Here is a 16,645-nt window from a genome sequence, read left to right as displayed (position 1 = left end):
CATTTAATCATTATTTATTTAATATGACTTTATGAAAGTGAGTTCTTACTAATCAGTTTCTGATTTTCAAATGTCCATGGTAAGACACATAGACACCTGGAACATTAACTGTGGGATACCCTTCCCAAAGAAATGGAACTTTAGAAACAGGAACTGCTTAAAGCAAACATCATGTTAATCAGAAATAGCAGGTTTTCCTACTGTTGTCACAGACAGAATCCTGACAATTATAGTAGTTAGAATGAATGAGAATTCTATATTAGACTTCTAACTTGAAGGTCATGTCCTGTCAGGGACATTTGAAGAATCTGCAAAAGGGACAAACAGTAATAGGATAGCCATCATCAGGAGCTGCCACATAAATAACACTGGTTCTCACTCTCTCCACATTAAGGAAGGGGTCAGGACACCTCTTGGCTTTTCAAAGTCCTCAGGAGCGGTGCAGGGCATGCTGGGATGTGCTCTTGTGGTGTTGCCAACCTCGTGAGGTTGCCAGCCTGAGCTTCCTCAGGAAGAGAGTGGGTTGGGCTGACGGCCTCACAGGAGCTGGTCCCAGCATGCCCCACCTGCTCCTGCTGATGAGCACAAAGGTGCTTTTGCAGTTCTACCTCCGCCACTGCTCCATGTGGCAAATCTGGTGGTGCTACTGGAGATGGTGGTGGCAGCAGTGGTTATTCGGGCAGCGGTATCTTTGGTGGGGGCCGCCTAGGCTGTGGCCCCACCCCCACTGAAGAAGCTAAAGATGGAGCAGATGGTGTATAGGAGGTTGTTACTTTCATCCCCCTTCTCTTCTTACCCAGTTACTCCACACTCACTCTCGAAGGCCTGAAGGAATAGCTTGTGGTTGGCCTTGATCTGCTCCATGGCCACCTCCAGTAGCAGCACTGGATTTGCTGCCTGGAGCAGCAGTGGAAGTAGAACCACCGAAGGACCTTTGCACTCATCAGCCTGGGACAAGCTCTTGCAGGGCTGCCAGCCTGTCCGTCCAACTCTCTTCCTGAGAGCTCATCACAATCATGCTGGTGCCATGGCTGGGATCCAGCCTGGGGGGCAGGAAATGAGGCGGCTCCAAGCCCTCTGCAAGCCACAAAATAAACTCAGAGAGCCACATAATTAACTCAGAGAGCCACATACGGCTTGAAAGCCTCAGCTTGGACACTCCTGGTACAATAGATTTGATGCAAATAAGGTCCATTCATTCTAAAGAAATGTATTCCTTGTGCAGATCCCAAGAGGAATCACTTGGAAACAGCTAGTCATGTAAAAATGGAAATATATTTCAGTAGGCTTTGTGGTGGAAACTACACCTTATATATTTTCAATGCATTGTTGACTAGTAATAATTATGTTCAAATAATTACAGGAAAATCTTTACTAAGCATTGAGCAGAGTGACTAAATGTATGTCACAGCTCTGCAGCTCTGGAGCTTTGTGCCAACACTTTGACTTATTTAGCTACTTGTTACTTTTCTATGCTGTTCAATAGCCAACACTCTTTAGGTGGTTCCCAACAATTAAAACTTAAATATATGGCACAATGGAACGTAATATAAAAGATAAAAATAGAACCTACCGTTACTTCAAAGATTTAAAATCCAATAAGAGATTAAAAAAGAACAGAAACTGAAATACAAACATGCAAGAAGGTATCGAAGGTGCTTTTTGGTACCTGATGCTTGATGGACTACAACCTAGGTGCCAGGTGTCCCTCTCTAAGAAATTCATTCCACAAACAGGTATCACAAGAGAAAGGGCCCCTAAGGGAGCCACTGCATTACTTCATTGCCGGGGGCTCACAGAGAAGGACCACTAAAGACAGTCTTAAGTTCCAAGCAGGTAAATATGGGAGAAGACAATCCTTCAGGTAACCTGTTCCTAAAATAGTTAGGGCTTTAAATGCTAAATAGAGCACTTTGAATTGGGTCCCAAATTGGACTGACAGCCAGAATAGATAGGAAAGCACTGGCATCATACAATCATGTTGTCCATTCCGTCTGAACACTCTCACTGCCCTATTTTGTCCAGCTGAATTTTCCAGACTGTTTTCAATAATTTAGTGATCCACGCTATTGCAGTAACCAGGGTGAGGGGTTACCAGAGCACGGGTAACTGCAGCTAGGCTATCTCTGTCCAGGCAGTGGCATATTCAGCAATCTGCCTAAAAAGTGCACCATGCCACTAAGTCCACCTGTCTCTCTAGTGGCAAGGCAGGATCCAAGAGCATCCCCAAAATATAAGCCTGATCCTTTGAGAGGAAACACAGTCCCTTTCCAAAGATGTTGATCATGACTTTGCCAGTAAGATGGCCGACTACCTCCACCTTCCTTGGATTCAGGTTAGAGTACCTCCACCTTATTTGGATTAAATCTCAGTGGGCCCAGACACTGATTCAGAATAGCCACTACTACATCTACGGTTGGGTGATATTTGCATAGTGGTGGCACATTAGCCTACACTTTTGGATAACCTCCCCTACTGACTTCATGTAGATGTTGAACAGCATAGGGGATAAAATACAGGCTTGGAACACCATCGCGCAGCTGCCAAGGCACCGCACAATCATCCCCCAGCACCACTTTCTGAGATTGAGAGGTCCAAAGCAAACAAGGGTCACTTGGCCATCTCTCAGCAGCAGTCATTCCACAAGATAATCAAAGCAGTTTCCATTCGAAATCAAGGCTGGAAGCCTTTCTGAAATGGTTCTAGATGCTCAATTTCATTCATGAGTGGCTAGAGCTGACCATCATCTACCTGCTCCCTTGCCCAGGAAAGGGATGGTGGCTACCAGCCTATAGTTCTTCTTGTTTCATGTAAGGTTTTTTCAGAAATGGCCTAATTACTGCTTCCTTTAAGGAGTCTAGTAGCTCTCAAGGAGGAATTTACAATCTCATTGATCCAGCCAGACATATAACAAGCCCTTCAGGGCAATGGTCAAGCATGCAGGGTGTCAACTGGATTTCACCAAGCATCTTGTCTGTATCCTCAGGTTTCAATAATCAAAATGGATAACTCTCTCCAAACCACCCCAGGCACCTCTACCAACATCAGAGCATTAATTGTGGTGTCCTTATTAAGTTTACCTTCAAAGTATTGCACAAACTTGCCGCAGTGTGCCACTAAAGGGGCCACCATTCTTTCCCTGGACCAAATTGCAACAGGGCATGACTTCTCCAAAAAGCTCCTGGACAACACTGAAAAGATGCCATGGTAAATGAGAACTTCCTACCACCTCCACAGAGTAAGCTCAATAATTCTATCTTGTGTTTGGTCAGACTTGGCACATGATTTCTTCTACCCGAGTCCTGGATGTCTTCCCCCTTGCTTCATTGACCTCAGCTCACGTGCAAACCAAACAGCTGCTCAGACTCTGCTCACAGAAAGAGGATACTGTACACATCTCAGCAAATTCAGCTGCCCAAGTTGTCCCTGCATTCCACAGAATGACAAAGGTTTTGATAGGAACACCTGCAACCTTAGGAAGGTCTGTGCTCCTTGTGGGCCACCTGGCAGGGACACTGGACACCCCTTAATTGTCCAGCTCACTTGGCTTGCCAACATATCACTGGGCTGATGAACTCACACCCCACCCCTCTTTGCTCTACACAGGCCACCCCCAAATCTGGTTTTTACCAGCCACTCGACTTATGTCACTTGTTAACCCTGGCATTTCAGTAATGCATTGTAACCCGGCTTTCGATACCATCGACCATGGTATCCTTCTGGACAGGCTTGCAGGATTGGGGGTCGGAGGCACTGCTTTGCAGTGGTTCCGCTCCTATCTCGATGGCCAGTTCCAAAAGGTGGTGCTGGGGGACTATGGCTCTGCGCCATGGCAGCTATGCCATGGAGTACCGCAGGGGTCCATTTTGTCCCCGTTGCTGTTCAACATTTACATGAAACCGCTGGGAGAGGTCGTTAGGAGGTGTGGGCTGCGGAACCATCAGTACGCTGATGATACCCAGCTCTACCTCTCGTTTTCCACCAATCCAGGTGAGGCAGTGGCTGTGCTGAACAGGTGCCTGGCCGAGGTAATGGGCTGGATGAGGGCCAATAAACTGAAGCTCAATCCAGACAAGACGGAGGTCCTGTTGGTTGGTGGTTCTGGCTTTGGAGAGGGTGAACTGAACCTTGTCCTGAATGGGGTTGCACTCCCTCTTAGGGACAAGGTTCGCAGCTTGGGAGTGCTCCTCGACCTGGATCTTTCACTAGAAGCTCAGGTGACCGCAGTGGCGAGGAGCGCTTTCCTCCAGCTTCGGCTGATCCACCAGCTGCGCCCCTACCCGGAGTACGACTGCCTCGCGACAGTGACACATGCATTGGAGTGGTGGTTAGAGCACTGGACTGGAGACCCAGGAGATGCCGCTTCTAGCCCCCTCCTGGCCTTGAAGCTACCTGGGGCCCTTCGGTCCAGTCACTGTAACCTGCCTCACAGGGTTGTTGTTCAGGGGATAAAACGGAGAGTTAGAGAAGCTTGTAAGCCACTTTGAGTTGCTTGCAAGTGGGAGAAAGTTGGAGTATAGATGCAATGCATTAATGATAAAAATAAACTTATGGGACTCACTGCCACTCAGAGTGTATCCCTGTGAAGTGCCTCCTCTGTGGTAGCCCCCGAACATGGAATGATCTCCCCACTAAAGACTGCCTGGTGCTAACTGGATCATCTTCTGGGCACCTGATTAAGACTGCCCCCTTCTCCCAGGCATTTGAGATCAGTGTTAGCATTAGAAAGGCTTTTGTTAGTAAGGTTACATAAGGAAAAGCTGCTAGTCCTCATGACTGTATGTGCCAGAAGCAGGATGCTTAGGTTCACCAATTCCAGGATACATGGGGAAAGGTGTTTGGCCACTGTGGGAACAGGATGCCACCCTAGACAGATCCAGGAGACCCCTTCCCACAAAAACCCAAATCAGGCTAGCCTCCAGAGCAGAAGAGGAAAACAAAAATCAGCCCAGAATGTGGATCTTCTGCGAATGCTTAGACTTGACCACCTCCACCCCCAAGCCCAAAATCACTTCTCAGCTTGAGTGCAAGCATGGGTCAGAGGCATTTCGTTTCTCCCAGCCACGTTCTCTTGGCAAGTCCTTGACACACATAAAAGGTGCGCGTGCGCACTCGTTTCTCACAGCTCTCGTCACCGGCTGTGCTTCCTGCCACAGTTTCCTGCAAGCAGCTCCTTCTTCGAGAAGGGCTTTTGCCTCCTGGGACTGCAAAATGATCTGAAACACATGGGATCCTGGACGTGGGCCCAATCTGGCAGGCCTTTTTTATTTTTAAATAATTTTCTGCACATGGAGAATAACAAAAAGGAAAAATCTACTGTATCCCGTTTGCGTTTCTCTGCTCCTGGGGGCGCTGCGAACTTGACATAACTTTTTTCCGACTTTACCTTCGGGGCAAAAATAAGGGGTAGTGGACAGAACATCCCTTGGTGATGTTCTGGGTCTTCCAAAGAGCAAGCTGTATTCACAAAGAAACCCTTGACGTGCACATGTTCTCTTCTTCCCTGATCCAAAGAAAGGATGTAGCTGCATAAAGTATTGGTAACAATCAGTTATTTTAACTTCGCCTTGAAAGAGTTCTGAGCCGATACGTCCATTTTTCTGCCACAGCGGTTTAACCAAGTTTCATGCCCCAAGATTACAGTGTTAAAGTTTTCACAGTATTCCAGCTCTCCACAGTTTCCCTGTTAGCCGCCCTCAGCTCAGACAGCAGGAATTATTTTGATGTCATGGCTGCGTTTTGTTTCTCCTACATGGTTCATAGAGCCAATGCCAGACCGGTGGGAGATACGTACTATTTGTCAAATAGCGTTTGCCTTTCCGAAAATATCCTGCTGCAAAAGGGGTACTGTAAAAGAACAGGCCTGGGCTGGGAGTCTGCAGACTCTGTTCTGCAGACAGATCTATCTGACCCAGGATGCATCTCCGTCCAGCCACATGAAAGGGCTTCCGGAACCAGACACAGCGCTGCTCCGTCTCATCAATGTTGAACGTCTTTCTTAAGATCCCTCCCTTGTTCTCAAAACGCAGTGCCCAGGGTGGGTTGTGGACCTTAACGCACACACAAAGAACAGCACGAGCAAGGAAAAAGACTGATGCAGATCAAGCGCTCAAACAGACACTGCAACCTGAGATCTCAGGGTTGTTGTTATGCAGATAACCTGCAGAAGAGGAGAATATTGGTTTCCTGACAAGAAGTAAAGCGGGTGATAAATGTATTATTATTAAGACTGTCGTGTCCAATGTATGGATTGGAAGATATAAAAAGTCATCTCCAGTTCATTTCACTAGTTTTACATATTCTTATTCCACTCCTCCCAGAACATTTCATATATGTTCTGTAAAAGAAGATTAGACAGACTGGTCTAAAAAGACATGGCATCGTTGCATTTTTGCCCATATTAATGGACCTAAGTTTCACACGCGATGTGGTTTGCAGGGACAGGGAACAGGGAAGCTTTGACCACAGGAAAAGCACAGCGAAGTTGGGGTGGAGAGGGTGTCTAAACGGGGCTGCTCATTGCTCATGCAAGTGCTGAGTTTCTTTCTGCACCAGCTGGGCTTCAACGATGCAAAACCATCTTTAGAGCTGGGGCAGGAGGCATTCAATGGGGTGGGAAGGGAAAAAGCAAGGATTCATCTTCTTCCTCCTACTCTGCATTGCATGCCCGTAACCCTCCAGGTTCATGCCCTTATTCTATTTTCTGGAAGAAAATGTATTTTAAAAAACCAGTTTGTTTTGGCAAAATTCACATACAAGTTAATTTAAAAGAAATGGCATACAAGGAAAGAGAAATGGGGAGGGAAGAGGAAATGAATGACATCTTTCAGAAGGACGGGTGGAATGGCCCCATTCCACCTCTCATCTGCCTCAGCACAGTCAGCAGGACTGTCATGCCAGTGGAGGGAGTTTGAATTTAGCATGGTATGAAGAAAAGGAGTTGGTGGAGATTGAAATGGCAAAATGCCTCAGTACATTTATTTTGGGAGACATGCAACATGGCTAATAATGTCATAAATCCTGTGTAATTATGTATTTCTTTAGACCATTTTTATGCCACTCCTTCACCTCCCTGCCACAAAAGCTTCTGGGTGGCTTAATATTGACCAGTAAAAGGCAATACATGAACAATCTGAGAGAGAGAGAGAGAGAGAACATGCAAGATAAAGGGGGCATTTATTTATTTATTTATTTAGACCTTTATTTAGACCATCCCTTACCGTGCTCTCAAGATGGTTTATCAATAAGACAACATAGAATAAAACACAGCACCCTTCTTAACCAATCAACAATAAAACACAGGAGCCAAACTTTAAAACGTTAGGAAAATAAAAAGGTTTTAGCCTGGTGTTGAAAAGAATAAAGGGATGATGTCAGGCGGACCTCTCTGAGGAGCGAATTCCACAATTGGGGCGCCACCGCAGAGAAGGCCCTTCTCCGGGTAGTCCCCCTCCTAATCTCCTTCATGAGAAGGGGCTCTGCCTCAGATAGGAAGGGAGAGGGGGAATTCAGCAGTTTTCAGCAGGGCTGGTGGAATGTCCCCTTTCCTATGCTGGCAGGGGCATTCCACCTAAAGCAAGGCCCCGACTTCCCCTGGCTCCTTTTTCTTTCCTCGTAGGCAGTTTCTGCCAAGTACATAAGGAGCAATCCTATGCTAGACCGGACAGGAAAAAAGACCCACAACTCCCAGCATCTCTCAGCGAACGTCCCTCTTCTTCCCGAAGTTTCTAAAGGTTCCTTATGAGCACCGTTGTGTGAGAGCAAGATCCTGCGAGATGCCCAACGCTGCTGCCCACCTGCCCTTCTACTACGGAAGCATTTCCCGCGCAGATGCAGAGGAGTACCTCAAACTGGCCGGGATGGCCGATGGGCTGTTTCTGCTCCGCCAGTGCTTCCGGAACCTGGGCGGGTATGTTCTCTCAGTGGTGCACAAGCTGCAATTTTACCACTATCCCATCGAGCGCCAGATGAACGGCACCTACGCCATCGCCGGCGGGAAGGCGCACTGCGGCCCCGAGGAGCTCTGTGAATTTTATTCCAAGGATGCTGACGGACTTTGCTGCCTGCTCCGCAAGCCGTGCAACCGCCCCAGCAGCGTGGAGCCCCAGCTGGGAATCTTCGACAACATCCGGGAGAACATGGTGCGCGAATACATCCGGCAGACATGGAACCTGGAGGTATGGCCAAAATTCTGCTCTTCTGCCCCGTTTTCATGCATTCGGTTTTTCAGAGAGGCAACTTGGTACAGTGGTTAGCAGGGGGGGACTGGGACTCAGAAGCTCTGGCTGCTAGGCCCTGCTCAGCCACTGGGGGGCAGTCACAGACTCAGTACAGCCTACCTCACAGGGTTGTTGTTGTGGGGATAAGACAGAGAGCAAGCGAATTATGTGAGTTGAGTTACTTGAAAGGAAAAAAAGTGTGATACAAATATAATTTTAAAATAAGCAAATATAAATCCACACACACACCTCTATACATACCTAGAGCCTTTTGGGGCAGAAAGGTGGTGTTCGTTATCCCATTTGGTACTAATCTGCAGTTGCAGAGGGAGGAGCAAAAACTCAGGTGTGTTTGAACTGCAATTCCCATCAGCCTCAGTTGCAGGCCAGAGCTCCAGACCTTCATTCCTGGACCAGAGGATTTCTGAGGTCTTCAACTGAGAAAGATATTTCAGATTCCCTCCTAACTGAGACTTTCACAGAGGCAGAGGTTGGGTTCACACGACACAATAAGCAACTATGCTTGGTTTCCACCATGCATAGTTTTTGTCTGGCTGCGCCTTAGAGGTCACCCTGCAGTTTCTACACTAGTGTGGTTTCCTCTCTCCCTGCTCCATCCATCTGTTCAAAGTACACATTTCTCAAATGAGAGCACACATTCAGGAATGTTAAAGCATTTGAATTCACATCCCGGATTCTGGACACGGTATTTCTGAGCACTTTGTAAACCAAAAGGAAATTTCCGTGCATCCTTGGCCCATGTCATTTTCGGTAACTTTTTCTGGACTTGAACCCATTTGAACTTATCTTTGCTTTTCTGAACATTGCACTTCAGTTCTCAGCTTAAAAATAGCTATACTTTGCTACATATCTCAGGGAAAGTCAGATAGAAAAATATGTATTTAGGTAAGGCTGCATACAGGAATGGGTACAACCAGAGAATGTTGCATACGAAAGGTGGATGTTATGCCTTGCCTTAAAAGGAAACACTGCTGTTGAAATTATTCCTGGAAACATAGCCTAGCTTCTTTCTAGGGAGAAAACCTGGAACTTGCCTTCATAAACCAAGCTCCCCAGGTGGAGAAACTGCTTGCCACCACAGCCCACGAGAAGCAAATTTGGTACCATGGCTCCATCACCCGGGAGCAAGCCGAAAGCCGGCTCTATTCTGGAGCACAGCCTGACGGGAAATTCTTGTAAGTGTCAACCGTTCGGAGTGCAATGAAAATTTCTCCTCCAGTTCATGCACCACCAAGCAGAGAACCTGTTTTGACTGGTACCGATGTTTAGCCCGGGTCTCCACCTCAGGGGGAAAATAGGAGACCCCTCATATTCTTCCCCCTAGAGCTACAAGTGCCCACTGGGGTCTGCGACCAGCAGCCGCATGTGAATTCCCTGGTAGCACCTCCAGTTTGGCATCCCTTGAGCCCTTGTGCAGAATTAAAACAGCATTTCTGGCATGCTGCCGGAGGCTTTGTGGGAAATTCAAGTGAGCCTCGGACAAGGGCTTGTGGGAAAATGACACAGTAAATCCCAGCCAGCCAGAGTACTACAGTTATCCTTCTCTGCTCTTGGCATCAGCGGCGGAGACAATATCCAGGGCTAAGGAAGGGGCCACCACGAAAAACCCCCTGTCAGGAGTGGGCCTGCCACGTGAGGCATTCTGCATAGCCCACGGGGCAACCACCCAGGATTCTGACCCCCTTGCCATTCATTCACCCACAGGATGCGGCAGAAGAGAGAGAAAGGCATGTATGCGCTGTCCCTTATCTACGGGAAGACGGTGTATCACTACCGGATAAAGCAGGACAAAGCAGGGAAATACTCTGTGGAAGACGGGACCAAGTTTGATACACTCTGGCAGGCGAGTTTGTTGTTTGTGCATGGATCACGTGCACGGATTATTCTGTCTGTGTGTGCGTGTCTCCATGTGCTTGCACATGTATGCCTCTGTGTGTGCGTGTTAGCATGCACATGCGTCTTTTTGCATGCATGCACGGACCTGCTTTCCCCCATTTTAACATGTGTATCTTTAAATGAAACCTCCTCATTCCAGAGCAGCATATCTTAGCACCAACTATTTATTTATTTATTGTTTATGTATTACATTTGTTTAAAGGCCTCCCATTAGCATTGCACTCTCTGTGGATATGCAATGGGCTAATCCTAGGTGTAGTGGTTAAGAGCATGCGACTGGGACTCAGTTGATCTGGGTTCTAGTCCCCGCTCAGCCATGGAGACGACTGGGTGGCTTTGGGCCAGGCACAGACTCTCAGCCCAGCCTACTTCACAGGGTTGTTGTTGTGGGGATGAGATGGAGGAGGAGATGTAAGCTGCCTTGAGCCCTTTGTAGGAAAAGGCAGGATATAAATTGAAATAATAATAAATAAATAAATAAATAGCTTCCACTTCACTAATGCGTCCAACTATTTTCTACGTCCAGGGGGTGTGAGTGTCATTGTTTATGTAGATGAACCAGAGCCATCCCATGAACTAGGAATCAACAGGTCTGGGAGAGATCCCAAAGCTGGCAGAAGTACTAAAAACAACTTTCATGCAACTCCTCCAGCCCCTAAAGAGCTGAAATTCATAAAAATTCTGGCTGCAATTTTGACCAACTGAACCCAGAATTTGCATGCATCTCAGTTGCAAATTCGCACTGATTTCAGCCAGAATGTACATTGTGGCTGCTTGTTTACATACATTTCATTGGCTTTAAAGAAAATATACAAATTGTGAATCACTTAAAATGCAAAGCATAAACACATACACCAATTCGGCTCATTTTTGGCTCTTGGATCAGAGAATTACTGAAAATCTCCTGGACACAAACAGGCCAAGTTTCTCAGTGTTGACCATCCTTAGATAAAGCCCATCTGCGGGGTTGGATCACCCCAATTTCTCCAGGAAAATCTTGTGACCTGAGTGGGCAAAGCAGAGGTCAAATGTTGACCTAGCTAGCCAAAGGCACTGCTTGGACAACTATGCTTTAGGATTGTAATTCTAAATACGCCTGGTGCGGAGTTTTTATTCTTTTCGGCACCAGGTCAAAACCTTTTGATTTAAGCAGTATTCTTAAAATTAATAATTTGAATGGTTCTGCAATCGCTTTTGCGTTGTTTTGTCTTGACTTAATCTGATTTATTTAATGTTTACTTATTGTTTTACACTGTGCTAATGTTTAATTGTTATTGGATGTTATTAGATGCTTTTTAAATTGTTCTTTTAAATTATTGTAAGCCATCCTGAGATATTTATATAAAGGACGCCATACAATTTTTTTAATAATAATAATAATAATTATTATTATTATTATTCACTGGCATTCTTTCTCAAACTCTTTTCCCAGATGGTAGAGTACCTCAAACTCAAACGGGATGGCCTGATCCATTATCTGAAAGAAAGTGCTCCCAATCCAGACATGGCAACGGGTGAGTAATTCCCTATTGCTCTTTCTCCTGCAAAAAACACTCTGAAAACCAACAACCTCTCCCCGAACTCCTTCCAGCATTTCATACTTGTTAGTCACTCCGGCCAAGTCCTGTCTTAAAGGGGCGGGGGGTGAATAGGTTCAGTGTAGCTACAACAAAGCCTATCCCAAAACCCCCAGCCCATGGGCCAACCTGTGTTCCTGATTTTACTCTCCAGGTCTTCCCAGAAGGCCACACTGACTTTTCCTGGCCCCAACCACTTCCCCATGACCCCCAGTCTCATCAAACCTAGTTCCCAACAGGGAGAGCGGGGAGCTAAACCAAAATGCCCCGGGGGTTTTGCCTCCCAATTCTGACGGCATGCCATCCCACCCCCAATTTCCACATGTAACCTAACCAACCAGAACCCTTGACTCTTCGCTCTTTCCTGAATTTCCAGCTGCCATGGCACCGGCCCTACCAGCACACCCATCCGGGGTGGTAAGTACAGAAAGATGGTTGCGGGGGGAGGGGGTTGCCTCTTTCCACACACCTCCTGGAATTGTACCAATATGGTCCCACCTTAAAAGGTTGGCGTCAGCATTTGGGGCTACGTTAGCCCAGGCAGGTGTTGGTGGAACTCATGCCTGGAAAGCTGAAAACCACTGTATTGGCATTTTTTTATTATTATTATTATTATTATTATTATTATTATTATTATAACATTTCAATGCATTTTATGATTTTCTGAACTGGAGAAGGGCTTTGGCCATTGGCTAGTATAGAAACAACGCAATACGCATGTCCACCATTGCACGGGGACTGAGTTAAAATCCCTTCTCAGCCATGAACCTCACTGAATGGCTTTGGGCAACGCATTTTCCATCTTTCCCACTTTGCAGGGTTGTTGTTCAGGTGACATGATTATATTCTCCTCTGAGCATTTCTTTTCACCCTCATCTAGGCCAATAAGAGACTCACACCTCAAAACTCTGAAAGATACGCTCCTGAACCCATAGGTAAGTAAAATTTCTTTGCAAAAAAGAAAATCTCGTACAAATAGAGATTTGTTTACAAGAAAGAATGAAAGATTGCGGTTCGTTTGACTTTGCATTCTTCAGCCTGGATTATTTAAAATGTATTTATTTTTAAAATTGCTGAGATTATATTCTCAAGACAAAACAATGCCAGGTGACTTCCAACAGAAATGAAACGTATAAGATTTCAACCGGCTACAACAATTACCCATTAAGATACAAACACATCACAAAACAGTTCAAACGTCAGTGACACCTGTTAGCAATTATACAGATACCATCAAATTTCTGGGAATAAAGGAGTCTTGTCCTGTGCCAAAATTATGACAACATTGGTGTTGGTTTGGCTGAATTGGTCAAAGGATTCCTTGCTGGAAGGGGTTACTGCGAAAAGGCTTTTAGCTAGAATTGTTTTGCAATCCTCCAAAGCATTGCACGACTGTGTTTCTGCATCGCGCACCATGTTTTCATCCGAGCAAGAAAAAAATCTGAACTTGGAAGATTTAGATGTACGTGAGGAACTGATGTTAATTTTACACTTCCGGGATCAGCGGCATAGCAAAGAAGTGCTGCAAAGACAAGAAGGGAAGGAGGCGCGAGACAGTGCAGAAGAGGGATGGTGGCAGGATGCGTGTTACTACATCCCCACCTTGTGGCGGGCCAAGAGGCAGCAGCCACGGCATTTTTAAAAGGATGCCTTGCAAACTTCCGAGAGCATTTTGTCAATGAAGGGTACAAGCAAAACCTGCAGCAAAATGTTGCAGTTTGGAACATTCCTATTTGGCCCTGTCCTCTTTCTTCATCAGTCTGGTTTCTGGTCAACTTTTCACCTCCAGCTAATTTGGTTGGCATTTGGGGCTCAACAAATAGGGCCACTGGGCTGGTAGGGTTTTTTAACCCATTTAAATTTATTTTCCCCTTAAAGATTAATATGAGATTTAAAAGATTAAGATATTAAAAGATAAGATTTTCCCCTCCTCTTAAATTCTCTTAAGGCTTTTTCCCCCCCTCTTAACGATTTTTTTATACCTGTGTCATCTTTTGAGTTCTCTCACTAATGCATGACTATATTAGGAACAGGACTCAGCCTAGTGGTTAGAGAGTATGGCATAGTGGTTAGTCAGCTGGACTGGGACTGAGGGAACCTGCATTCTGCTCAGCTATGTTGCTCACTGGATGACTTTGCTACTGTGATGAGGACTAGAAGCTTGTGAACAATTCAGAACGTAACTCAGAAGTTACTGATCCAAACGAATTAAAAAGCTGAGTATTACCAGCTGGTGAGTCTCAACCAGTTAGTGGATTAATTGTGAAATTTGATACCTTCATTAGTTGTATGCCATGACCCAACACAATAAAGTTTGGCCTTCCTCTGATGTTTAATCTCCACATTTGGAGGCCAGTGGTAAACTGCCCCTGTCCATGGAGGTTTGTGTAGGGAATCCATCTTATTCACTGGTGTGCTGCAAGTTGATAGTTCACAAATTTCCATTCTAAGAGCAATTCTTATTTGTAAATTTTTCAATAGCTACCAAAATTAATGCAAAGAAGCACCTGAAAATCGTGTAGCTATAACCCATTTTGTGCGAAATCGAGTGCTTTCTGCACATTGGAATTTCTGCCAATTGCAATCTTCAGTGAACAGACTGAGTTTGCGCAAAGTTCACTTGATCCATTGGGAGTTTAGGGTGCTTATTTACAAAGCTTTCTCTCCCCCTCTCCCTTTTGCACTTATTTTGCACACTTTTCTAAGGCATTTCATCCTGTCTTAGAATTAAAGGCTATGATAGGATCGTGAACTCAGACCATTTCTGGTCACTGGACTGGAAGCAGGTGGGGAATCCACCAAGCACGAATGAGCTGGATTTCTCCATTTCTGTACATCCTGAAATGTGAAAATTCCCAAAAGTGGAAAATTAGGAAAATTCATTAAGAACAGATGTTAAAACTGAAAAAATACAGCAGTAAAAAAAACCTAGTTTAATGACTATCAGTTAGCCACTCCGTTGATGCCACCTTCGATCTAATCTTCATAGCAGCCAAAGCAGACAGATACTCTGTGGCAGTGGTGGCGCATCTATCGCACACACGCCACAGTGGCACGCAGAGCCCTTCCTGTCGGCACGCGAGCCCAGTCGCCCCATCAGCCGAGCACCGGATAGCAGCGCACAGAGGGCCATGTGCATGCTTGGAAAGGAGTGGCGGCGCCAGGCGATGACGTCATGAGCCACGACTCATTAGCCGCAATTCGCCTGAGCTTTCACATGGCTAGTCAGTGCGCTGCCATGGATTGTTATATATTTTCTTGGACAAGCTGAGAATTGTTTTTTCTAAACTAAAACCTCAGTTTTCAGGTTTGATTGCAGTGTTGGCACTTTGCGATAAATAAGTGGGTTTTGGGTTGCAGTTTGGGCACTCGGTCTCTAAAGCATTGTTGTCTAATGACATAAAAATAATCTTGGATTCCAAGGATGCATCAGTGGCAGATAAAAATTCCAGCTAAAAAATTATCTCTTGGAGCTCTATAAAGAGGACAGGATATCATGTACTGAAGAAGATTCTTACTACAGGAGAACCACTAACACAGAGATAATATTCCATCGGAAAGTCAGAATAACGACCTGCCGAAGGAACTGTTGCGCAGTTTGAAAGCACAACGCCATGAAGGACCGTCTGAGCTTCTAATTGGAGATATTGGCTAAATAGTCATAGCTAGAGTGATCAAATTTGACTCATGTGTACCAAGAAGCTGCTTTAGATTTTAAAATTAAAAATCAATTGAACAATGCAGCTGAATTGTAGATCTGTTCCCTAAGCTGAGCATTATCAGCTGAGACTCTGGAACGGTGAATCTTTGGATGATGGCGTTGGGAAAGTCGGAATGCACACAGTAAGTCTGTCTTTCTCTCTCGGGGCCGGAGCAGGGGCCAGGATCTTACCCATGGACACGTCATGCTACGAGAGTCCTTACAGTGATCCGGAAGAGCTGAAGGAGCGGAAGCTGTTTCTGAAGAGGAGCAACCTCATGGTTGACGAGGTGGAGCTGGGCTCAGGCAACTTTGGCTGTGTCAGGAAAGGAGTTTACAAAATGAAGAAGTAAGTGCCCCACAAGGGTGGCTGAACGGTGGATTTGTGCAAGACAAAAGGTGCCCTGTGTGAGCATCTCTCGGGCTCTTCCATTAACATCTTTCCCCATGTCATTCCTCCATTATCATCCTGCCTGAACTGGCATTCAGCCACCGGCACCTGGGGAGGCCCAAGTAAGGAATAGCACATTAAGGGATAACCAGGTTGCTGATGGGGACTGGGCGTTACTCTCATAAAACCCCAGTCCTCTACCAGCTTCACTGGCTTCCCATTGAAGTCCGGGCTCAATTCAAGGTGCTGGTTATCACCTATAAAGCCCTTAACGGCTTGGGACCTGGATACATGAAGGAACGCCTTCTTCCATATTTGCCCTCCCACCCCCTGAGATCGGCAGCAGAGGCCCTCCTCCGGGAACCCTCCGTGAAGGATAATAGGAGGGTGAGTACCCGGAGGAGAATTTCTCTGCGGTCGTGCCCCACGTATGGAATGCGCTCCCCAGAGAGGTCCGCCTGGTGCCATCGTTATTTGTTTTTCAGCGCCAGGCTGAGATCTTTTTATTTCAACAATATTTTAATAACTTTTAATATCAGTTTATAGGTTTTAGTATGCAGCCAGGATGAATCTGGATTTTATTTGTATTGTGTTTATTTATTTCATGTAAGCTGTCCCGAGGCTATGTGATGGGACGGCATACAAAAATTCTAAATAAATAAACAAACAAACACATTTTGTTAAACCTCTTCCACCCGGGTCTTGTGGTTTATCCACATTCATTAATTCAAATTTGTGCCGTCGCAAAGTTTCAGCGAAGCAAATTTGCACTGGAGTGAATTCGTGCAGATTCCCCCTGTCAGAAGGGAAAAATGGTCCATGGATCCAGGGAACTCTCAAG

General features: G+C 45.8%; 1 protein-coding gene across 1 annotated transcript; it reads left to right on the top strand.

Moving 5' to 3' along the window:
- The first annotated feature begins 7,622 nt into the window (after positions 1-7,622).
- LOC123021393 (tyrosine-protein kinase ZAP-70-like) lies at positions 7,623-15,766 on the top strand. Its single transcript, XM_044426108.1, has 7 exons — positions 7,623-8,177; positions 9,255-9,415; positions 9,945-10,083; positions 11,569-11,650; positions 12,090-12,130; positions 12,594-12,648; positions 15,591-15,766. Exons 1-7 carry the CDS (start codon positions 7,776-7,778, stop codon positions 15,764-15,766), a joined length of 1,056 nt encoding a protein of 351 aa, XP_044282043.1. The 5' UTR covers positions 7,623-7,775.
- The last annotated feature ends 879 nt before the right edge of the window (positions 15,767-16,645 follow it).

The sequence above is a fragment of the Varanus komodoensis genome, unplaced genomic scaffold, assembly GCF_004798865.1.
Source record: "Varanus komodoensis strain SLA01 unplaced genomic scaffold, ASM479886v1 scaffold16, whole genome shotgun sequence".
In the NCBI taxonomy this organism is placed as follows: Eukaryota; Metazoa; Chordata; class Lepidosauria; order Squamata; family Varanidae; genus Varanus; species Varanus komodoensis.
This window is presented reverse-complemented; position numbering and strand designations above follow the sequence as displayed.